Source organism: Pseudophryne corroboree, chromosome 4, assembly GCF_028390025.1.
Source record: "Pseudophryne corroboree isolate aPseCor3 chromosome 4, aPseCor3.hap2, whole genome shotgun sequence".
In the NCBI taxonomy this organism is placed as follows: domain Eukaryota; kingdom Metazoa; phylum Chordata; class Amphibia; order Anura; family Myobatrachidae; genus Pseudophryne; species Pseudophryne corroboree.
The window spans coordinates 77,654,476-77,680,761 of NC_086447.1; the positions used below are offsets into that span (position 1 = coordinate 77,654,476).

Below are 26,286 nucleotides of genomic sequence, written 5' to 3' on the forward strand. Positions count from 1 at the left end.
TGAACTTTGCTCATTTACTGAAATTAAAGAAAAGGGAGATCGATTTTTATTTCCATGGGGTATCATTATCTGATTATTTTCGAGACAGAAAAATCCCCAGGGGTTTTCGTATTAATAATTCACCTACAATTGGACGCAACAATACTGAGTTTTGCCGTAGATGGGCGGCTGTCCTTAACAAGGCATCCTTTGATTTGATACTACTAGTAATAGAGGAAGCAACAAGGGAGTTAACTTTGGTTCGTGAGAAAATTAACACACTGGAGTCCACCTGTTTGGAATCCCTCAGAACAGATGGGGATAATGAGTGGTTAAACAAACTGCAAACACAAGTTGATAAGTACCGCAGTGATTTGATAGCATTTAAAACAAAGAAATTCACTGCAGTAACCCGAGATTATGAAGAAAATCGGGTATATAACTTTTCCAATCCACAGCAAAGACAGAGACCCTTTCGTCAGAGATATCGTAATCAACAAAGGTCGTTTCCATTGGAAACGGAAGGCTCCAGTGCCAATTCCCAGAGTGATTCTGAATCTTCATCTACCAGGAGAAAAATACCTAAGGGAAAGGCCCCTTTGGGGATCAAGACCAGGGCGCAAAGAGACGCTCTGGAAGAAGACGCACAAGAAGGGGGAAGCAGTGCGAAAGGGACTACAAAAAAGACGGCAAAAATAAAGAAGTAATATTTAACTTATCGTCTAAAGCACTTACAGAGACAGAACAACGTGTTTTACAACGAGGACTGAGCTTTGTACCAACAACACAACATAACAGTTTTGAAAGTAAGGTTGATCTGGCTCGTTTTAATCGATCATTACGTTTAAAGGAACATTTTGCTAATAAGAGAACTGTTTTAGCTGAGAGTCACACTGATTGTCCCATTAGAGTTAAATCACAGTGTGACCCCTTGTCTACTAATGTGGCTATACGTTCTTTTACCAGGGCCATACATAATGAGATTGATTATTTGGCTGTTAATCCTGTTAAGGTATGTGGTAATTTGTCATATGTTAAACGTTGTGCATTGAAAAGCTTATCTGCTCGGCAAGATATCACGATCCGCCCTGCCGACAAGGGGGGTGGGATCGTGATACAGGATTTAGAGGATTACATTGCTGAGGTTGACAAGCAGTTGTCAGACACCAGCGTATATACAAAACTGAGTCGTGATCCTACTAAGACATTTACATGTGAATTAAATCAGGTATTACAGGAAGCGCACAATAATGGTCTGATTAGTCAATATACGGTAGAGGCATTAAGTATCAGATCACCAGTGGTTCCGGTTTTTTACATGATACCAAAACTACACAAAAACTCTTCTAAACCTCCTGGGCGCCCTATAATCGCTGCTCGTGATTCATTGTTTTATCAGGTGTCAAAGTTTTTAGATCATTACTTACAGCCTATTATTCAGAATCAAAATACTTATTTGAAAGATACTTTTGTATTTTTGGAGAAATTAAATATGGTAACTTTACCTGCAGATGGGTGTTGGTTGTGCACAGCTGACATCGTCAGCTTGTACACCAACATCCCACATGAGAGAGGAATCCCTGCAGTTAAGAAATTAATCAATGACAATCCAAACCTGTATAAGGGCCCGGACGTAAATGTCTTCATTAATCTATTGTCATTAGTACTTACGCACAATTATTTTCTTTTCAACAAGGATTATTATTTACTGTTGCTTGGCTGTGCGATGGGGTCCCCAGTGGCCCCCGCATATGCTAATGCATTTATGTTTGAATTAGAACAGCAATTATTTTTTGATAAAGAAAATTACAAAAAGAATATACTTTTTTTCCTTCGTTATATAGATGACGTATTCTTATTGTGGACTGGTACACGTGAAGCATTTGTACAAATGATGACGGAGATCAATACAAGGGACCCCAATATTAAATTTACTTATGACATACAGGAATATAAAATTCATTTCCTGGATGTCAATGTATCCATCACTGATTCAGGTTTTGTTACTTCATTATATAGGAAGCCTACAGATTGCAATAATTACCTAGCAGCCTCTAGTCATCACCCTGAACCCCTTAAAAAGGGTCTGCCTTTTTCTCAATTACTTCGTATACATCGCATTTGCAGTGATCCACAAGATGAATTAGCACAGATGGATCATATGATTCACAGATTCCTTGAACGGGGTTATCCCAATAAATTATTGCAGCAAGCCAAGACTAAAGCTTTGGCTGTGTCTAAAACCAGGCATCAATCGGAAAGATCTAATACAGATGTCAGCACATCTATGGTATATGTGAATAAATACTCTACGGCCAGCAAGAGGTTAACTTCAAAAGCCAAAAGAATTTGGCCTGTTATACAATCTGACCCTGATTTAAAAGAGCTGTCAGACAAACGCCTTATGCCATGTTACCGCAGAGGACGTAACCTCCGTGATATGCTGGTCCATGCAGATATCTCAGATTTTACCAAATCAAGATCTTCTAATTTCCTTACAAGGAAATTTGGTAATTATAGGTGCTTAGGATGCACTACATGTATCTACCTGGAAACAGGAGACACATTGTATCATCCTCATTCAGGGAAACCCATTAAAATAAATCATTGCTTAACATGCACCTCACGTTTTGTAGTGTACTACATAAGGTGTCCTTGTGGATTACTTTATGTAGGGAAAACATCTTGTACATTTAGAGAGCGGATGGCACAGCATAGAAGTGCTATCAAGTTGGCTATAGAGGGGAGGGTAAGTGAGCAGCCCGTGGCCAAACACTATAAGGCTAAGGGACACAATCTATCAAGTTTGCGATATAAAATGATTGATCATATACCTGAGAGTCGTAGACAGGGAGACTGTAATAAATTACTGTTACGCTGTGAGACGAAATGGATCTATTCCCTTAACACAATAGCACCCCATGGTCTCAATGAAAATTTGTCTTTCTCCAGTTTTCTTTATTGAATGTGATTAACTCTATAGTGAATGTGATAAGTTGGTTAATATGATTGTAGAACAACGTACATTACGATAGTATACGTGATGTGTGAATATTGATATTTATGAATTTTTATAGATATGCATCAGTGTTAGAAACAACGAATTAATGCTGTATTTCAGCTTAATGGGAATTTTTTTCATTGTACTACAGATTTGTGAATCTTTGGTGAAGGATTAATGTTAAGTCACAAAACTTTGCAGTCCGTGTGATGTCAGCGGAAGTGGGGGTGGCTGAACACACCTGGACTAATTAGCACATGGTGATATAGGTGTATATAGGTAAGATCTATTTTTGTATTGTTTATGTAAGCCTGAAGACGGTTTTGTAAATAAACCGAAACGTTGCAAGATTACAACGGGGTGATGTCCTGTTATTTATGAGAAAGTCCTGTGAGTGCCGCTCACCACACAGATATTCAAGCAAGTATCATTGCCAGAGAAGGCATCGGGCTATATCTTCATTGTGCATTAGGAGTGCCGGGCGTGCAAACGTATATATATATATATATATATATATATACACACACACACACATACACACAGCATGTGTGTATTACTGGGGTCTGCTGGTCTGAGAGATATCTGTTTTGAATTTGTTTGTTTCTTACTTATTTTGTTAATTTTTTTATTTTAATTTTATTTTTGTATTTTATTTTATTATTATTTATATAAATATATATATATATATATATATACAGCAATAGGAATCATGCAGCGGCACTCAGAGACTAGATCCCAGTAGGTAACGTGAAAAAAGGACTTTTAATCCATAACAGCAAATAAGGTGACCAACGTTTCGGGGCGCTGGGGCCCCTTTGTCAAGGTGATACAGTGTACAAATAACAACATACCTTAAATAAGCAGTGAAGAGACCCGCGAACGGGACGCACGCCGTTGAGAAGTGGGTGTGAGCGGAACGCCGCTCTGATCACTTCCGGGTGCAGTGACGTCAGCGCTACCTTGCGTCTATGTCCGTCATTTCCAGGATACCCAGAGCTTGCTCGGTCGCCTAGGAGACCGGCGCCCGTCAGTAAGCAGGACTCCGGATGGACGTAGGATTGGCTGGCGTGAACAACAACACAAAACAATCAGTGATGCAAAACATAAGAGTCTGAACTGGATGTATTTTAAACACCCAGCTTAAGACAACACTGTGCAAATTAAAAAAGGGGCACATAGCTTTGATTTCATAACATACATGATGCCTATAGTAGTGCATTTTCATTGTACTTAATAATTAATTAGCAGAGATGCATATATAGAGCAAAAACAGGAGACACCTGGATAAAAGCATAAGGCCTTGTGTAACCTTAGGGAAATGTTAACTAATGATCAACTAAAGGGAGCTATGGTTTGATAATGTTGGCTAAACATGAATTCAGATCTGGAATATACTCCAGGTGACTTTGTCATTAAGGCCCTTAGGTCTGATAGTGTCCAAAGAATAGATCCATCTGGCTTCAAGACGCAGAAGATGTCCACCACGGTCGCCGCCCCGTATAGATTTGGGAACATGATCGATGATCTGGAAATTTAAGTCTTGAAGTGTATGCTGGAAGTCGGCGTAGTGTTTCGCCACTGGTTGATCAGAGGTTTTCCCTGAGGTAGCATATTTAATCGCGGATCTGTGCATGGCAAAACGTTCCCGGGCAGTACGCACCGTCTTGCCCACATATTGTAACTTGCATGGGCAAGTAATTAAGTATACAATGTGGGTGGTGGTGCATGTAATAACGTGCCTGATGTTATATGATTTGCCAGTGGAAGTGGATGTAAAGGATGCACCAGGCATTATGTTAGTGCATGCCTTGCACCCAAGGCACTTGTAGCAACCTGGGGGCTTGGTCAAAAAATTGGAGGGCACGCTTTCCCCGAAGCCTGTTACATCTGAATGCACGACAAAGTCTCTAATGCTTCTTCCTTTCTTAAAACATGTAAGGGGTCTTTTTTTCTTGAAGCAGGGTAATTTCTTGTCTGTGGACACTATTGGCCACATGGCTTTCAAGGCTCTGGGTACAACAGGACTGGCCGTCGTGTATTTTGTGACTAGTGGCACCAGCTCTTGACGTTTCTTAGGTTTCTGTTGTAGCAAATCATGACGCGGAATGGCTGCTACTTCCGATTTGTGTCTCAAAAGGTCGCCTTTATCGTAGCCTCTGACTGCAAAGCGGTTTACTACCGTGTCTAAGGCTTGGTCCAATCTGGAAGGGTCACTGGTGATTCTTGAAGCCCTCATCAATTGAGATCGAGGGAGACCTTTCTTCAAAGCCCTCGGATGATGGCTGTTTGCGCGTAGTAGTGTGTTTTTGTCAGTCGGCTTATAGAAGATGTCCGTTCTTATACTTCCATTAATGATGGACACCTGGACATCTAGATAATTAAGCGTCAGTGGGTCGCAGTTTGCTGTGATCTTTATTGGTGAATCTCTACTGTTGATGTTGATCACAAGTTGTTCAAAAAGCTGTTGGCTCCCCGTCCACAGGATAAACACATCATCGATGTAACGTGAGTAATGCAAGATGTGCTTGCTGAAACTAATGTCCGAAAAAAACATAGCTTGCTCCTCCTTCATCATGAACACGTTGGCAAAGGAGGGGGAGACGTTGCTCCCCATGGCACATCCGCTGGTTTGGCAGTAAAACTTCCCATCGAACAAAAAATAATTCCTGGTCAAAGTGAGTTCCAGTAGTTTTAAGAAAAGGTCCAAATTGATGGACATCAAATTTTCATTGATGAGAAATTGTTTCACCGCTGCTAAGCCTTGAGTGTGGGGGATATTGGTAAATAAGCTGCAAATATTGATGGTGCAGATTAAGGTGCCCTCAGGTATGTCAGACAGTAGAGCAAGACGGTTCAAAAATGCAGTGGTATCTTTCACAAAATTTGATTGTTTTAGAATAAGTGGTTGGAGTATACCGTCCAAAAAGATAGACACCGGTTGGTATAATGATTGATGGGCCGAAATTATAGGTCTGCCCGGAGGACATGCTAGATTTTTGTGTATTTTCGGTACAGTGAATAGGATTGGAACTCTAGGAAAATCCTGTTTCAGGGCCCTGCATAACGCCTCAGAAATGCAGGATGAGGCACAAGCTTGATCTAAAATACTGTCCACTTCTCGCTTGTAGACGATTGTAGGGTCGGAAGGCAAGGCTTTATACACGGTTGTATCATCAAGTTGCTTGTAAATTTCGGATTTGTAGTCAGCCAGGTTCATGATTACAATACCGCCCCCCTTGTCGGCAGGGCGGATTACGATGTCCCGGTATTCTCCAAGTTGTTTCAAAGCTCTGAATTCTAGTCGAGATAAATTCTGATGCATTTCATGTTGGGCCCCAGTGTATTTGGTAACAGAGTCGTCTAAGAGTCTAGTGAAGGTCTTGATGGATGCATTACTTGACTGGGGGTCAAATGAGGATTTATGTCTAGAGTTGATAAATGCCTGATGTGGATCAGATGAGGCCACCACTGGATGGTCCTGGAAGTACTCTTGTAACTTCAGCTTGCGTGTAAAGTGATACAGCTCGGCTTGCCAAGTGAGACCGTCAAATTTATTGGTAGGTATGAAAGACAGGCCGTTGTTGAGTACTCTGATTTCGGTATCCGTGAGGGTACGATCTGAAAGATTGAATATTAGACTTTCCTCCTTGTGGAGGTGTTTCTCGATCCTGCGGTTCTGTTGGCCCCTACGGGTGGGCGTCCTCTTGCTTTGGTACTCTCTACGGCCACAGGGGGGGTCACTAAAGGGACAGCACCATGGTCAGTGGGCCCATCTGAATCCGCAATATTAAATTCGTTATCGCTGTTAGACGTGGCATACTCGCGACAGCCAATCCTACGTCCATCCGGAGTCCTGCTTACTGACGGGCGCCAGTCTCCTAGGCGACCGAGCAAGCTCTGGGTATCCAGGAAATGACGGACATAGACGCAAGGTAGCGCTGACGTCACTGCACCCGGAAGTGATCAGAGCGGCGTTCCGCTCACACCCACTTCTCAACGGCGTGCGTCCCGTTCGCGGGTCTCTTCACTGCTTATTTAAGGTATGTTGTTATTTGTACACTGTATCACCTTGACAAAGGGGCCCCAGCGCCCCGAAACGTTGGTCACCTTATTTGCTGTTATGGATTAAAAGTCCTTTTTTCACGTTACCTACTGGGATCTAGTCTCTGAGTGCCGCTGCATGATTCCTATTGCTGTATGTTTATTACTCCAGAGGGCACCGGAGCATTATTCTTTTTGGGGTGAGTGCCAGTTCTCTCCAAGATATATGTTCATGACTTTTCATTAACCCTGGAACGAGGCACCCCCGCATCCTTCAATTGCTACAGCTTTATTTAAATTACTTATTCATACAAATCTTGTGTGCAACGGAGCCATTAAATACCGCAAGGTGGAGTCCTGCGCCCTAGCACTGAGCACTTTATACACGCAAGCACTTTTTTTGGACACTTGGCACTTTCCTATCGAGCACATAGCACTTTGAGATTTAACCCATTCTCTCCCCATTTCAACGAATTGTATACCAGCAAAGTTTGGGCTTTTTTGTTTTTTTCTCTGTTTGAACATACTGCCTTGTACTGACATCAATATGACTCAAGAGGCCCCCTTGAGTAGACTGAACGTACCTCCCGGTCCAATTAACAGCTTCAGCTTCAATGAAATGGACGCTGAACGGGTGCTGTTTACTGAGGACTTAGCCGACTCAGAAAAACAATTAAATATGGAGGATATTTACCATCAACTTATTAAACTCAAACGACGTGAAACAGACTACTTAATGCACGGCATCTCACTGTCCGACTACTATCGGGATAGAATGATCCCTCGCGGCTTCAGAATCCGCAATGTGCCTACTATAGGCCGCTTTAATGCCGAGTTTTGTAACAAGTGGATGGCCATATTAAACAAGTGCAGTTTTGACTTAATTTTGCTGGTAGTAGAGGAGTCGGGGAGAGAATTGAAAATTACTAGAGACAGAATTCAAGCGTTGGAGCAAGAGCACAGAGACACTTTACAACTGGATATGAGCCAGGCACTGATGCAGAAGTTGAAAACCCAGTGTGAAAATTACCGTAAGGAATTGGTTAGATTCAAACGCAACAAGTGTGCTATTGTCCGGGAGGACTATGAATCTAACAAAGTCTACCGGTGGGTAGCTGGGGGAGAACCAGGCAATCACCGCCCGTACAACCAAAGATCTAAGCATACCTGGCGCAAACGGGGTGAGTCACGCAATCGCGAGTATGCCACGTCTAACAGCGATAACGAATTTAATATTGCGGATTCAGATGGGCCCACTGACCATGGTGCTGTCCCTTTAGGGACCCCCCCTGTGGCCGTAGAGAGTACCAAAGCAAGAGGACGCCCACCCGTAGGGGCCAACAGAACCGCAGGATCGAGAAACACCTCCACAAGGAGGAAAGTCTAATATTCAATCTTTCAGATCGTACCCTCACGGATACCGAAATCAGAGTACTCAACAACGGCCTGTCTTTCATACCTACCAATAAATTTGACGGTCTCACTTGGCAAGCCGAGCTGTATCACTTTACACGCAAGCTGAAGTTACAAGAGTACTTCCAGGACCATCCAGTGGTGGCCTCATCTGATCCACATCAGGCATTTATCAACTCTAGACATAAATCCTCATTTGACCCCCAAGTCAAGTAATGCATCCATCAAGACCTTCACTAGACTCTTAGACGACTCTGTTACCAAATACACTGGGGCCCAACATGAAATGCATCAGAATTTATCTCGACTAGAATTCAGAGCTTTGAAACAACTTGGAGAATACCGGGACATCGTAATCCGCCCTGCCGACAAGGGGGGCGGTATTGTAATCATGAACCTGGCTGACTACAAATCCGAAATTTACAAGCAACTTGATGATACAACCATGTATAAAGCCTTGCCTTCCGACCCTACAATCATCTACAAGCGAGAAGTGGACAGTATTTTAGATCAAGCTTGTGCCTCATCCTGCATTTCTGAGGCGTTATGCAGGGCCCTGAAACAGGATTTTCCTAGAGTTCCAATCCTATTCACTGTACCGAAAATACACAAAAATCTAGCATGTCCTCCGGGCAGACCTATAATTTCGGCCCATCAATCATTATACCAACCGGTGTCTGTCTTTTTGGACGGTATACTCCAACCACTTATTCTAAAACAATCAAATTTTGTGAAAGATACCACTGCATTTTTGAACCGTCTTGCTCTACTGTCTGACATACCTGAGGGCACCTTAATCTGCACCATCGATATTTGCAGCTTATTTACCAATATCCCCCACACTCAAGGCTTAGCAGCGGTGAAACAATTTCTCATCAATGAAAATTTGATGTCCATCAATTTGGACCTTTTCTTAAAACTACTGGAACTCACTTTGACCAGGAATTATTTTTTGTTCGATGGGAAGTTTTACTGCCAAACCAGCGGATGTGCCATGGGGAGCAACGTCTCCCCCTCCTTTGCCAACGTGTTCATGATGAAGGAGGAGCAAGCTATGTTTTTTTCGGACATTAGTTTCAGCAAGCACATCTTGCATTACTCACGTTACATCGATGATGTGTTTATCCTGTGGACGGGGAGCCAACAGCTTTTTGAACAACTTGTGATCAACATCAACAGTAGAGATTCACCAATAAAGATCACAGCAAACTGCGACCCACTGACGCTTAATTATCTAGATGTCCAGGTGTCCATCATTAATGGAAGTATAAGAACGGACATCTTCTATAAGCCGACTGACAAAAACACACTACTACGCGCAAACAGCCATCATCCGCGGGCTTTGAAGAAAGGTCTCCCTCGATCTCAATTGATGAGGGCTTCAAGAATCACCAGTGACCCTTCCAGATTGGACCAAGCCTTAGACACGGTAGTAAACCGCTTTGCAGTCAGAGGCTACGATAAAGGCGACCTTTTGAGACACAAATCGGAAGTAGCAGCCATTCCGCGTCATGATTTGCTACAACAGAAACTTAAGAAACGTGAAGAGCTGGTGCCACTAGTCACAAAATACACGACGGCCAGTCCTGTTGTACCCAGAGCCTTGAAAGCCATGTGGCCAATAGTGTCCACAGACAAGAAATTACCCTGCTTCAAGAAAAAAAGACCCCTTACATGTTTTAAGAAAGGAAGAAGCATTAGAGACTTTGTCGTGCATTCAGATGTAACAGGCTTCGGGGAAAGCGTGCCCTCCAATTTTTTGACCAAGCCCCCAGGTTGCTACAAGTGCCTTGGGTGCAAGACATGCACTAACATAATGCCTGGTGCATCCTTTACATCCACTTCCACTGGCAAATCATATAACATCAGGCACGTTATTACATGCACCACCACCCACATTGTATACTTAATTACTTGCCCATGCAAGCTACAATATGTGGGCAAGACGGTGCGTACTGCCCGGGAACGTTTTGCCATGCACAGATCCGCGATTAAATATGCTACCTCAGGGAAAACCTCTGATCAACCAGTGGCGAAACACTACGCCGACTTCCAGCATACACTTCAAGACTTAAATTTCCAGATCATCGATCATGTTCCCAAATCTATACGGGGCGGCGACCGTGGTGGACATCTTCTGCGTCTTGAAGCCAGATGGATCTATTCTTTGGACACTATCAGACCTAAGGGTCTTAATGACAAAGTCACCTGGAGTATATTCCAGATCTGAATTCATGTTTAGCCAACATTATCAAACCATAGCTCCCTTTAGTTGATCATTAGTTAACATTTCCCTAAGGTTACACAAGGCCTTATGCTTTTATCCAGGTGTCTCCTGTTTTTGCTCTATATATGCATCTCTGCTAATTAATTATTAAGTACAATGAAAATGCACTACTATAGGCATCATGTATGTTATGAAATCAAAGCAATGTGCCCCTTTTTTAATTTGCACAGTGTTGTCTTAAGCTGGGTGTTTAAAATACATCCAGTTCAGACTCTTATGTTTTGCATCACTGATTGTTTTGTGTTGTTGTTCACGCCAGCCAATCCTACGTCCATCCGGAGTCCTGCTTACTGACGGGCGCCGGTCTCCTAGGCGACCGAGCAAGCTCTGGGTATCCTGGAAATGACGGACATAGACGCAAGGTAGCGCTGACGTCACTGCACCCGGAAGTGATCAGAGCGGCGTTCCGCTCACACCCACTTCTCAACGGCGTGCGTCCCGTTCGCGGGTCTCTTCACTGCTTATTTAAGGTATGTTGTTATTTGTACACTGTATCACCTTGACAAAGGGGCCCCAGCGCCCCGAAACGTTGGTCACCTTATTTGCTGTTATGGATTAAAAGTCCTTTTTTCACGTTACCTACTGGGATCTAGTCTCTGAGTGCCGCTGCATGATTCCTATTGCTGTATGTTTATTACTCCAGAGGGCACCGGAGCATTATTCTTTTTGGGGTGAGTGCCAGTTCTCTCCAAGATATATATATATATATATATATATATATATAATTTATTTATTATTATTATTATTATTATTATATTTTTTTTCCGAGGGGGGGGGGCTAAATTTCTGTCTTGCCCCGGGTGCCGTTAGTCCTAGTTTCGGCCCTGGATTCCGGCACCGGTATAGTGGGCACCGGGAGGCCGATCGTCGGCAACCAGAAGACCACCCATAATGGAGATAAGGTAAAATCAGGGAGATTGCTGGACTATTCAGGGAGTGAGGGAGGTTGATGCTACTTCCGGGAGTCTCCTGCAGAATGAGGGATGGTAGGCAACTATGACATACACACACACACACACACACACACACACACATACACACACACACACACACCATATATACACACACACTTACAGTACACACACCCACTACCACATACAACAGTACACACTACAAACATATACAGTACACACACACACACACACACACACACACACACACACACACACACACACCATATATACACACACTTACAGTACACACACCCACCACCACCACCACATACATCAGTACACACACATACAGTAGACACTTTAATAGTAACATAGTTAATGAGGTTGAAAAGAAAGGGGAAAGGCCCAACAGGTTCAACCTGTATTCTGTATTAAGCTGTGCATATTATAATGCACCCGCTGAAGTAATGGTTTCATACTAATTGACAACTATGGCCCTCATTCCGAGTTGTTCGCTCGCTAGCTGCTTTTAGCAGCATTGCACACGCTAGGCCGCCGGGAGTGTATCTTAGCTTAGCAGAATAGTGAACGAAAGATTAGCAGAACTGCTACTAAATAATTCTATGCAGTTTCTGAGTAGCTCCAGACCTACTCACAGATTGCGATCAGCTCAGTCCGTTTAGTTCCTGGTTTGATGTCACAAACACGCCCTGCGTTTGGCCAGCCACTCCCCCGTTTCTCCAGACACTCCCGCGTTTTTCCCTGACACGCCTGCGTTTTTTAGCACACTCCCGGAAAACGCTCAGTTACCACCAAGAAACGCCCCTTTCCTGTCAATCACTCACCGATCAGCAGAGCGACTGAAAAGCGCCGCAGGATCCACAGCAAATCTAATAAGTTTTTAGTTAAATAACTAAGCGCATGCGCCCTGCGTGCCTTGCGCATGCGCATTTAGCAACAAATCGCAGCATAGCAAAATTAGCAACGAGCGAACAACTCGGAATGACCACCTATATTTCGTACCACTCCCAGATACTTAATGTCAATATATTAAATGCTATAGCCTTGTATACTTTTTCCCGCTAGAAAACTGTCCACTCCATTTTTAAATGAATTTACAGAGTCCGCCATTATTACCTTCTCCAGCAGGGAGTTCCAAATCCTTATTACCCTTACCGTGAAGAACCCTTTCCTACGTTTTGTACGGAAATGTCTCTCCTCTAGCCTCAGTGAGTGTCCACGTGTACTATACTGAGTTCTATTAATAAACACCTCCCCTGCTAGCTCCTTGTAATGACCCTTTACATATTTGAAGATATTAATAATGTCTCCTCTTAGACGCCTCTTTCCTAGTGTATACAAATTTAACCTAGTAAGTCTTTCCTCGTACTCCAGTGTCTCTAACCCTTTAATCAGTTTAGTAGCTCGCCTTTCAACTCTTTCAAGCTCCCCGATATCTTTTTTATAATATGGTGTCCAGAATTGAACACAATATTCCAGGTGCGGACGTACCAATGCTTTATACAACGGCAGGATTACATCCTCGTCCTTTGTCTCACTGCCCCATTTTATGCACGCAAGCACTTTACTTGCCTTCTTTGCTGCAGTTTGACATTGTGTACTGTTATTAAGCCTATTATCTATGAGCACCCCCAAATATTTCTCCACTACTGCTACCCCTATATTTTCCCCATTAAGTGAATAGGATGCAAGTTTGTTTTTAATCCCAAAATGCATAACTTTGCAGCCCAGGTTTCAAGTTTAAATAAGTCAAAACTGTAGAGACTCAACATCGATTTATGAATTAATTAACTTACACAGTTTAGTATCATCTGCAAAGATTGACACTGTGCTTCCCATGCCTATTCCTAGATCATTAATAAATATATTGAACAGTAGAGGGCCAAATACGGACCCTTGTGGTATTCCACTGACTACTGGTGCCCAGCTGGAGAAGATCCCATTGACCACTACTCGTTGTACCCTATTATCCAGCCAATTTCCTATCCATGTACAAATAGTACTTCCTAGGCCAAGTTCTCTTAATTTGATGATCAGTCTACTGTGAGGCACTGTATCGAAGGCTTTTGCAAAATCTAAATAGACCACATCCACTGCTTTTCCCTGGTCAAGATTATCGCTCACTTACTCATAGAAGCTAATTAAGTTAGTTTGACAAGATCTGTCCCTCACAAACCCATGCTGACTCTTGCTAATAAATTTAGTATTCCGCAGATAATCTTCTATGCTGTCCCTCAAAATTCCTTCCAATATTTTACCCACTATAGAGGGTGATTTTTAGATCCCACCCAGGATGATTTTTAGATCCCTTTTTAAATAATGGCACTACCTCAGCTATACGCCAATCCATTGGTACCATACCTGATCTAATTGAACTATAGAAAATCAAATACAGTAAAAGGGTCTTGCAAGCTGTGCCTTAAGCTCCATAATAACCCTCGGGTGAAAACCATCTGGTCCTGGTGATTTATTAATCTTTATGTTGCTTAGTCTCTCCATGACTACTTCCTCACTTAAACAAGCATCTAGCCACGAATCATTACCTTCACTGTCATTATGCACTACTATCACCGTCTGATCATCCCTGGTGAATACTGATGAAAAAAAATTGTTCAGTATATCCGCTTTTATTTTGTCATCGTTTATCAAGGCTTCCAGTTCATCTTTTAATGGACATATGTTCTCCTATTTTAACCTTTTACTGTTTATGTATTTATAAAACTTTTTAGTTTTGGTTTTACTCTCTATAGCGATTTACTTTTCGTTTACAATTTTAGCTGCTCTTATTACTTTTTTGCGTCTTTTAATAGTACTTGACACCACATAAAGCACATATACAAACACCCACACAATACACACACATACAGTACACGCACATCCATCGCTGCCACATATACACACAGTACACACTACGCACACACACACACACACATATACACACAACACAACATATATACACACATAGTACACACCACACACAAACACCTACTCACCACATGTACACACTACACACACATCACCACATACACACACACACACACACACACACACACACACACACACACACTACATATTGAGCATTTCCCGAATAATCTCAAGACTACAGTGTAGAACAGGGTGAACGGTTCCACCAAGACGTTAAAGATGTAGAAAGAAGATACCAGGGTCATTGGGACGTCAGCATGACTACTGCTGGATCATGCACGACACAGAAACAACTTATAAGCAAAAAGCACCAAAACGAACTTTGAAGACAAAAAAAACAAGATATTAATGATTTTTTCAATAATTATGGTTTTGTTTCTATTATTGTTTGATTTTATTGGTTTTTTTATTATATAATTAAGACAAAAACACAGTGATATCATCTACACTTCTTCGTATTTCACAATAATTATGTCAAGAACACTTAAACTTCTTGTTTTTTCTTAAAAATGTATGTAACCCCCTTATAGGTAAATGTGATGTGGTATTTTTTTTTTTTTGTAGATACTGGTGGTCGTTTCGAGTTGTTCGCTCGCTGCCAATTTTCGCAGTGCTGCGCTCAAGTGAAAAAACTGCAAAAATGCGCATGTGCATGGTACGCAGCGCGCATGCGCTAAGTACTTTCACACAAAACTTTGTAGATTTACACAAGCTCGAGCGACGTTTTTTCATTGCTCGAGTGATCATAGTGTGATTGACAGGAAGTGGGTGTTTCTGGGCGGAAACTGGCCGTTTCCGGGAGTGTGCTAAAAAACGCAGGCGTGCCAGATAAAAATGCAGAAGTGTCTGGAGAAACGGGGGAATGGCTGGTGGAACGCAGGGCGTGTTTGTGACGTCAAACCAGGAACTAAACGGACTGAGGTGATCGCAGTCTAGGAGTAAGTCTGGAGCTACTCAGAAACTGCAAGTAATTATTTAGTAGCAGTTCTGCTAATCTTTCGTTCGCTATTCTGCTAAGCTAAGATACACTCCCAGAGGGCGGCGACCTAGCGTTTGCAATGCTGCTAAAAGCAGCTAGCGAGCGACCAACTCGGAATGAGGGCCAGTATATCTTAATGTACACAAGAGTATAATTCAGAATATAAAAGTATTATTAAAAAAGCTTTCAATACCTTTAATTTTGCAGACCTTTGTTATCTGTGTTTATACTGTTAAATCACTTGATAACATTTGTGATAAAACTATGTAAAAGTTATACAGTTTTTCTGCACAGCCAAAGGGCCTATTTCAGATCTGATCGCAGCAGCAAATTTGTTAGCTAATGGCCAAAACCATGGCCCTCATTCCGAGTCGTTCGCTCGGTATTTTTCATCGCATCGCAGTGAAATTCCGCTTAGTACGCATGCGCAATATTCGCACTGCGACTGCGCCAAGTAATTTAACAATGAAGATAGTATTTTTACTCACGGCTTTTTCATCGCTCCGGCGATCGTAATGTAATTGACAGGAAATGGGTGTTACTGGGCGGAAACACGGCGTTTTATGGGCGTGTGGATGAAAACGCTACCGTTTCCGGAAAAAACGCAGGAGTGGCTGGAGAAACGGAGGAGTGTCTGGGCGAACGCTGGGTGTGTTTGTGACGTCAAACCAGGAACGACAAGCACTGAACTGATCGCACAGGCAGAGTAAGTCTGAAGCTACTCTGAAACTGCTAAGTAGTTTGTAATCGCAATATTGCGAATACATCGGTCGCAATTTTAAGAAGCTAAGATACACTCCCAGTAGGCGTAGGCTTAGCGTGTGTAACTCTGCTAAATTCGCCTTGCGACCGATCAACTCGGAATGAGGGCCCATGTGTGCACTGCAGGGGGGGCAGATGTGACATGTGCAGAGAGTTAGATTTGGGTGAGTTATATTCAGGGCCGTTTCTAGACAATTTGGCTCCCAGTGCGAGATTTCAAAATGCGCCCCCCCCCCCATTGCTCTAAAAAAAAATAACGTGCCCCCCCACATAGCTATAAAAAGAAAAAGCAAGGGTGTGTGGCCTGATTAAAATGGGCATGGTCTCATTAAAGTGGGCGTGGCCTCATCTGATATCATCACGCCCATCACAGGGGAAAAAAATAAAAATAAAAAAGTCCCCATTTTACACAGTGCGGCAGGCAGGTGTCCCCATTTTACACAGTGCGGCAGGCAGGTGTCCCCATTTTACACAGTGCGGCAGGCAGGTGTCCCCATTTTACACAGTGCGGCAGGCAGGTGTCCCCATTTTACACAGCGCGGCAGGCAGGTGTCCCCATTTTACACAGTGCGGCAGGCAGGTATCCCCATTTTACACAGTACGGCAGGCAGATATCCCCATTTTACACAGCGCGGCAGGCAGGTGTCCCCATTTTACACAGCGCGGCAGGCAGTTGTCCCCATTTTACACAGCGTGGCAGGGAGGTGTCCCCATTTTACACAGCGCAGCAGGCAGGTGTCCCCATTTTACACAGCGCGGCAGGCACGTGCCCCCATTTTACACAGCACGGCAGGCAGGTGTCCCCATTTTACAAAGTGCGGCAGGCAGATATCCCCATTTTACACAGTGCGGCAGGCAGGTATCCCCATTTTACACAGTACGCAGGCAGGTATCCCCATTTTACACTGTACGCAGGCAGGTATCCCCATTTTACACAGCGCGGCAGGCAGGTGTCCCCATTTTACACAGTGCGGCAGGCAGGTGTCCCCATTTTACACAGTGCGGCAGGCAGGTGTCCCCATTTTACACAGCGCGGCAGGCAGGTGTCCCCATTTTACACAGTGCGGCAGGCAGGTATCCCCATTTTACACAGTACGGCAGGCAGATATCCCCATTTTACACAGCGCGGCAGGCAGGTGTCCCCATTTTACACAGCGCGGCAGGCAGTTGTCCCCATTTTACACAGCGCGGCAGGCAGGTGTCCCCATTTTACACAGCGCGGCAGGCAGGTGTCCCCATTTTACACAGCGCGGCAGGCACGTGCCCCCATTTTACACAGCACGGCAGGCAGGTGTCCCCATTTTACAAAGTGCGGCAGGCAGATATCCCCATTTTACACAGTGCGGCAGGCAGGTATCCCCATTTTACACAGTACGCAGGCAGGTATCCCCATTTTACACAGTACGCAGGCAGGTATCCCCATTTTACACAGTACGCAGGCAGGTATCCCCATTTTACACAGTACGCAGGCAGGTATCCCCATTTTACACAGTACGCAGGCAGGTGCCCCCATTTTACACAGTACGGCAGGCAGGTATCCCCATTTTACACAGTACGCAGGCAGGTGCCCCCATTTTACACAGCGCGGCAGGCAGGTGTCAAGTGGGGGGTGGGAGGAAGGGAGAGGGAGAAAGATAATACTTACATCTTCCCTCTCTTCGGGTCCGGCCGCCTCACGTCCCTCGCGCCGGCCGCCTCCTCCTTCCAGGCTTATCTCCTCTCCTCCCTCTTCCCGAGCGCTCCTGCTCGGGGGGCGGGGCTTCACGGAATGACGCGTTTGCGTCGTGACGTCACAACGCAAACGTGTCATTCCGCGAAACTCCGCCCCCTGAGCAGGAGCGCTCGGGAAGAGGGAGGAGAGGAGATAAGGACACACAAAGTGCCGCTGCGAGCGCCCCGTGCGGTTGCACGGTTCGCCCGCCGCTAGAAACGGCACTGGTTATATTGTTTCTGTGCAGGTTAAATACTGGCTGCTTCAATTTTACACTGCAATTTAGATTTCAGTTTGAACACACCCCACCCAAATCTAACTCTCTCTGCACATGTTAGATCTGCCCCACCTGCAGTGCACATGGGGGCTAATTCAGACCTGATCGCTGCTGTGCATTTTTGCACAGCGGGCGATCAGGTCTGAATTGCGCTTCCACCGACGCGGCAGTGCGCAGCGCATGCCAGAGATGCGATCTGCATCTCAGCCCAGCAATCACATCTGCCTGATTGACAGGCAGTGACATCACACGCAGCCGCTGTGACCTGTAGAGTGACGGGTAGCTCCCTGCTAGCGCACAGGAGCTGTGCTGGTAGGGAGCCACTCTTCAGGTACAAAAGCATCGCTGTCATGTAATGCTTTTGTACCTGTGCGGGGGAGAGGGGGGTAGGGGGGGGGGGGCAGAGACAGACATGTGGGGCAGACTAGCCCTGTGCTGGGCATTCCCCAGCATGTCTGTGAAAGTGATCATTGATGTGTTAAATTTAGCACATCTACGATCAAGTCCGAATTACCCCCATGATGGTTTTTCCCATTAGCTAACAAATGTGCTGCTGCGATCAAGTCTGAATAGGGCCCAAAAACAAACAATATCGACCATTAGTAAATATATCCCCATGTTCCTGACTAGAAGATGGCTGGGCTTGCTGAGCTTATGTGACTCATTAGATAGATAGGATTCCGGATAAATTATGGATACCGCAAATTAGTGTGAGTCATATAAGGGCTATGGCCAGAACTAGAATAACACTTCAGTGATTATTTGTTACGCTAATTCCATTATTAAATAATTAGTAGTGATTATCTTTGATTGGAGGAGTATTGGAAAGCTGGAAGCGTGTAGTACAATGTTCTCACAAAGGACATGTTAGCATAAGTGGCGTTTGTACAGGATTTACTAGGAGATTTATCAAATCTTGGAGAGAGATGAAGGGTAGACGTCGTCCATATCAAACAAACAGCTCCTCACTGTCATTTTTCAAACATAGCCTGCAGTAGCGGATCTTGCCACGGGCAAGCAGGACTTTTGCCCGGGGCGCTGCCTTCCGGAGGGCGCCGCACCATGGCAAGATCCGCTACTGCTGTGCCCTCCGCTGCCCACTGTGTCCCCCTGTGAAGGGAACTAGACGCTACGCGTCTAGTTTCCCTTCGTGGAGAGGACCTTTGCTGTGCTGTGCGCGATGACGTCATCGTGCACCGCTCAGCATTTCAGCGGCGCTACTACTGTACAGGGGGCGTAACTGACCACGCCCCCTGTATGAAGCCATGCCCCTATGTACTGCCCGGGGCGCAAAAAGGGCTAGAACCGGCCCTGATAGCTTGTAATGTGGCAGTTAGAAGCTGATTGGTTGGTACTTTATCTCCACTTTATCTTTCTCCACTTTATCTTTCTCCACTTTATAAATCTCCCCCTTATTGCCATGTAATCTGTAATGGTCATGTCCTTCTTATATTTCTGAGATTCACCAGGGTAATCTTATACCTAAAGTAATGTCCTATACAGGGCCGGCTCCAGGTATGTTCCAATAGAGCGGCCGAAGTGGGCGCCACACTTAATGGGCGCTGCTATTCTCGCCGCCATATTGGAGTCTAGAGCCAGCAGCAACGTCCATCCTGCGACCCCCTAGCAGTGGGTGTGATGATGAGGGGGAGTGCAGTGGGCGGTCCAAAGCTGTGCGGCACCGGCAACTGACGTCAGACACCGGCGCCGCACAGCTTACACATAGTTTAGCTTTGGCCCGCCCACAGGACTCCTCCTCATCGTCACAGCCACTGCTAGGTGGCGGGGCCGCGAGATGGATGCTGCTACTGTCCCTTCCCGCGCACACTGTCACTAAAGCAGACTCCTGAGCACCCACTCGAAGTAAGCCCTGCCTTAAGGGTATTTTTTTTTCCTCATATGATGAATCTGGCACTGTGGGACATATAATGTGTATCCGGCGCTGTGGAACATATAATGTGTATCTGACACTTTGGGGGCATATCATGTGTATCTGACATTTTGGGGGCATATCATGTGTATCTGGTGCTGTGGAGCATATCATGTGTATCTGACACCGTGGGGCAATATCATATGTATCTGGCACCGTGTGGGCATATAATGTGTATCTGGCACTGCTGGGGGGCATATTATGTGTATCTGACACAGTGGGGGCATATCATGTTTATCTGGCACTGCTGGGGGGCATGTCATGTGTATCTGGCACTGCTGGGGGGCATATCATGTGTATCTGGCACTGCTGGGAGGTATATCATGTGTATCTGGTACTGCCCTACTGGGGTCATTATGTGTATCTGGCACTATACTGGAGACATTATGTGTAAGGAACACTACTGTGGCAGTTATGTATAAAACTGCTAATTGTGTGTGCAGAGGGGGGGTGAAAATATATTTATTTATAGATTGATAATATGAAGTTGTGAGGCCACACCCACTTTTCCAGGAGCATGTGCATTGGGGAAGGGGGGGGGTACTTTGTAATTTTCTCGCTCAAGGTGCTAGTAGGCCTGGAGCCGGCCCTGATCCTATAGCATATAATTCAGCTTCAGCTGTGGTATATATCACTAAATCAGATGATGCAGTAAGCATGTCTGTGGGATTGCATAACCACAGAGAAGATGGAGCAAGGATGGATGTTTAACCAACATTTTCCCCAAGAAGAAATGTTTGTGTTACACAGTGTTAGAACTCTGTCTGTGTCCCTGCAGTATGATTCCCTGCCACCAGGGGTCGCCAGGCCCATGGTTATGTGAGCTGCAGTTATGGAAAGTGCCAGAGGTGCTGCTCTACCATGTCCTCTATGGACAGTGGTCAGGTAGTTCTAATTACCATTATGGTTGGACTTGACACCTCCCTCCCTATTTAAGTGTGCCTGTGCCATCATTCTTTGCTCGGTCAGTAATGTTCACTGATGTTATCTGTACTGGTCTTATGAGTGTCTGTGATCTGTGTACCTGCCAGGTCATGGAACTTCTGTCATTAAGCCGGTTACCATTTTTCCTTCCACTAATTCATAGTCATTATGGGTGGGATGTAATGGAGTCAGGGATTGCGGGATGCAGGCCAATCTGGGACGTTCTTTTAAAGGGGAAATCACTTACAAGGCATCCCACCCTAAATTTCTGTGAGAATCTGTGGACTTTATGCCAGTGTTCACTTATACAGATGGCGCCCTGCTCATCTATTCCTTTAATACGATTAATTGAGCCAGTGCTGTCGGACTTAATCCCCTGCTGTAATGACTTAATCCCCTGCTGTATTTTTCTCTCTGTATTGTATTGCAGCTGATAATAATAGATTAAAAGCGTATGCTAATAAGCCTTGGTGCACCATGGTGCAGCAGAGAAGGCTAGATGGGCGAGGCTCCATCTGTATAAAATCCTGTATACTCCTGGTGCGTGCACTACTGCTTAAAATCTGCACCTTGCGCTATCGTGTGTGTGTGTGTGTGTGTGTGTGTGTGTGTGTGTGTGTGTTTGTCAATAAAGCCTTCAGTTCCCTTTATTGTGTGGTGTTTGTGCTTCCACATTACCTACACCGTGATAATAGTGGAGAAGTGAGTCATTGTAGGAGTGGCCCATGGCAACCAATCAGCATTGATGTAATAGTTATAATTTGCATGCTATAAAAGTATACAGAAAAAAACCTCTTTATATCAGGCGCTAATATTAATTGTTATAAAAAGCCCTTTTGGATATAATAAAACTCAGCTGCAAAAAGTTAATGACCTGGGGTTAACAGGTCAAATAAATTACACTGGACCACCCAAGTGCAATTAAACACAGAACTCCAATTTATAATAACTCTTGCGCTATAATTATATAATTACAAGATATGACTGACAAGAATAACAGACTCCTATTAAATTAAAAATATATTTAATATTGTATGAATTATCATGTATCATAAAACAAGACCGGTCTTAAAAGTTTAAACATCAAAAAATGACAAGTATATATACTTTCTAAAAAATGGAGGTGGACTTAAGCATAATCTGTGCACATGATACATGATAATTCATACAATATTAAATATATTTTTAATTTAATAGGAGTCTGTTATTCTTGTCAGTTATATCTTGTAATTATATAATTATAAAAGTATAAAAGTATACAGAGCATTTCCAAGCTGTATCACTTCTCCACTTTTATCACTGCTTAGTAAATCTCCCCCACTGGCACTAGAGGAGCACAATCAACTTAGTTGACACAATAATCGTAATTTCTGTCTCGAACACAAACCAGTGTTTGATATGGTGTCTTTACAACATACACAGCAAACCACAAAATGTATAAATCTAGGAATAACAAACCACTGGGAAAAAAATCAATAAAAAAAGGAATGGCTATGACAGGCCACAACGCTTAAAGCACGCGGGCAGTCTGAACTACAGTATACCGACAGCTGTGATAAAATGCATACAATAAAACAAAAAAGACCCCCCTTCAAAGTGCCCCTCTTCTGTTTATAGATACTGTACATGCTCCTATTATTGTAGAATAACTAATAATTAAAATACAACAATAATTGCAATTCTGAGTAATATCCACTGTTTGCATGTGCAAATCACTTGGAAAATGGCTGAGGCGGCCATTTTCCCAGTGATTTATGTCTGCAGCGGGACTCTGGAGGGGTAAGTAGTATAATTATATGGGTGCAGAGTGTACGGTGTAGGCCAGGGACGTGCGGTGAGCACACCTTGCATCCATTATAGTTACACCTATGTACACATTGCCCAATAACCTGTTTATCTCTTCTACACTCTTTTAACTCTTATTTTAATTCCACTTATTCCAATGCATGTACCAATGTAAAAACACACCATCATTTAACCGCTTCATTACTGTAGGTTTATTATAGTACATTAAATATTACCTGGTGTAGAGTTTCATAAGGTCTCTTCATGTCCATAATGTGGATGTTTCCGATGATAGGTAATGGCGTGGGACCAGGAGGGAAATTGTGATAAATGTTTCTTTTGCGTCCATAGTAAAGTATTGCCACGAAAACACATAGAATAATAGACAGTATTGTGACTGGGTCAGTGATACTCATGGTGTTAGCCAAGCTTTCTCCTGTCAGATAATAAAGTATATGCATGAGCAATGTACATGGAAGCAATAAGACAATTAATTGAATGTCTGTTGTCTGATGCTAATAAGAAGCTTCAAGGGAACTATACTGTACTGTACATAGGCAAAGGACTAAGGGGGACATTTACTAAGCAGTGATAAAAGTGGAGAAGTGAGCCAGTGGAGAAGTTGCCCATGGCAACCAATCAGCATTGACGTAACATTTATAATTTGCATACTATAAAAGTATACAGAGCAGCTGATTGGTTGCCATGGGCAACTTCTCCACAGGCTCACTTCTCCACTTTTATCACTGCTTAGTAAATGTCCCCTAAAGAACAATAAAGAATCTCAAAATAATATAATCTTGACAGGTGGAAACTACAGTACATCTTGTCATTTATTTTCAGTTTAGAATTTTTATTGTGTCAAACGTTTGGAGTCCGTTCTTTTATATATGAGGTATTCTGTGTGCAGTTTATGTTTTTTTTTCTTTTTGAATAATAATCCTATAACTGCTGCCACTAGAGTTTACGTTTTTCCAAGTGATCTGGGTGTTGTTGTTTTTTATATAAATAATATATTTTAATTCTGACAGTTTCTGCACTATGTGAGATCATCTTAAACAATATAATGTATTCAGTGACCCTTTAAGCACAGATCAATAAAGTAATATGTTATATCAGGAGCCATTCGGGATACCGGCGTTCAACATACTGACAGTCCCAATGCCGACACCGCATTTTGAATCAAAATGTCGGTGCCTGAGTCCTGAACGCCGGAATCCTGATTGCGTTTTGCTGGGACTCCTGGGCGTGGGGGGTGTAGGGGGGTAGTTAGGTTTAGGATGAGGGTGACGGGCTTTAGGGTTAGGCTGTAGGAAAGGGAGAGTTAAGCAACACCGGGGAGGGTTAGGTTTAGGCTGTGGGGCTGGGAGGGTTAGGTGTAGGCTACGTGAAGAGGGGGTTAGGATTCTGTTTCGAGATGCCAGTGTCAGTTGACTGCTGGCATCTCATCCATCCCGTTATATCCCTCAGCAAACATTTAATATCCTGCAGGAGCAAAGACATTAAACCCCCTATCGGCTGATGATTGCCCTGTGTTTTCAAATATATAACACCAAAACTTAAAATACGTTATATATTAAATAAAGACACGGAGACATAAATTTTGGCAGAAATTGTCAGCTATTTATTTAAATTAACTAATGCAATCTAATGACTGCATGAGATAATAAAATTTAAAGTATGGTGGCACGAAAGAATGGATAAAACCAACTTAACCCCCGACCAAATTAAACCATCTAAAACACCAAAGGTATCCACTCAACCTTCTTCTTGACTACCCCCCGTAAAGGTGGTGAGGCTGCCCCCGTAAAGGTGGTCTAGCAGATGTATACCAGTCAACGAAGGTGAGCGCACCTAAAAATCAACCACCAATCTAACTCCAATCAATTTCCTAACCAACAACAGGTAACTTGCCGTTCTTTCCCGCCATGAAAAGTTCCACTAACTGAAAAACCGTAACCGAAAACACCATAGCCAACGAAAAACCACACTACCAGAACCGCCCCTTAGGGAGGGAGGGTGGGAAGACTGGAACAAAAGAGGCTGACCCAGCCCCCTCACCAGACTAATCATACCACTAGCCCACCCCTATACTCTATTCCTATAGGACCCTATAACGTCCACCCCTAAAGCTCAAAAACAGGCCTGCCCCCAGCCTATGGGGTTTAACCCACTCCTTTCCTATACAGTCAATTCATTTCCTTTCTATGCACAAACCACAAAATATAAAATATGTATCTTTAAGTAATGTACAGTATCTATTTATTTCTATGTGCACCAACATATTTATTGCTAGCTGCTGTTTGCAATACACTTTTATGTATTTATAAGAAAACCACACTTTTGACCGTTGCTTTGGAACCTGAGAAATTTCACTACAATGCAACACTGACTTTCTGTATATTCATCTTACCTTTAGCAGACAGCACAGAAGGATCCTGCGTTTTAGCAGCAGAAAACTCCGAAGGTACGTTCTGAAGACTCAGTAAATCAGTTTCAGCTCTACCGCATTTATAGGGCAGCTGTAACTTAATATAGCTTTGTTTAGAGATCAAAAGGGCGTGTAATCTCACATAGTTTACACTGTTTTGTAATACTGTTTTTGTAAATTGGCCAGAAAATTCTTTAAATGTAACTGCATCTGGGTAAAACCATGTTGTGCTGCAGGGGGGATAGATGTAAAAAGTGTCCAGTGTACTGTATGCTTCTCCCGTGGTGCCATCTTTCCAATGGTAAATTCTAAAAAATGGGGCATGCACATGTAACCCTGATTTAGGGGTTAAACAACACTTATACTGAGGTAGTTATAATATGGTGACTAAAATGGAGTATAAGCATATATATTATTCATATAAAAGTTAATGGATGTTGTAATACTGTATGCATGTTTTGAGGTAAATAATACAGTTCACATATATGTAATTGTATGTACATTGATGTAAATGTAGTGGTGAATACAATTAAGGCTTATTTTATGGTTTCACAGTGTATCTAAAGGGTTGATGTCCTTGTGCTCCTGGCTGTCAATCAGCTAGTGGGGTGATTGCCAGTGGGCGGGGGATCACCTCAGAGTGGGTCATGTGACTACTAGAGAGGGGTGGAGAGGTGCTGTGAGTATATCTGAGGGAGAGACTGCATATCCCTTGGTGAGAGGACATAGTTTTTTGCTGCTCCGGCCGTCGCCCGCATTAGAGCTGAGCGGTATACATTGCGGCGGCCGGAGGGGGCTTAGTGTGTGTAGCCAGAACAGGGCTTCCTTACTGTAAAGGTGGTGACAGCAGCATTGAGACTCAGCACTGTTCATAGAACCCGGCATTAGCGCTAGTCAACTCACCCAGCAGTATTGGAAGGGCGCACC

The 26,286-nt window shown here is 43.6% G+C and overlaps 1 protein-coding gene across 1 annotated transcript in view; it reads right to left on the minus strand.

Annotated features, from left to right (window-relative positions):
• Window positions 1-25,530, minus strand: part of LOC134910838 (uncharacterized) — a 268,706-nt gene extending 243,176 nt beyond the window's left edge. The window contains exons 1-2 of the mRNA XM_063919222.1: window positions 25,342-25,530; window positions 23,165-23,364 (exon numbers count right to left, since the gene is read on the minus strand). Coding sequence (XP_063775292.1) covers window positions 23,165-23,344 — 180 coding nt within the window. The 5' untranslated portion in view covers window positions 23,345-23,364; window positions 25,342-25,530. The remainder of the gene's footprint in view (window positions 1-23,164; window positions 23,365-25,341) is intronic.
• Window positions 25,531-26,286: the final 756 nt, after the last annotated feature.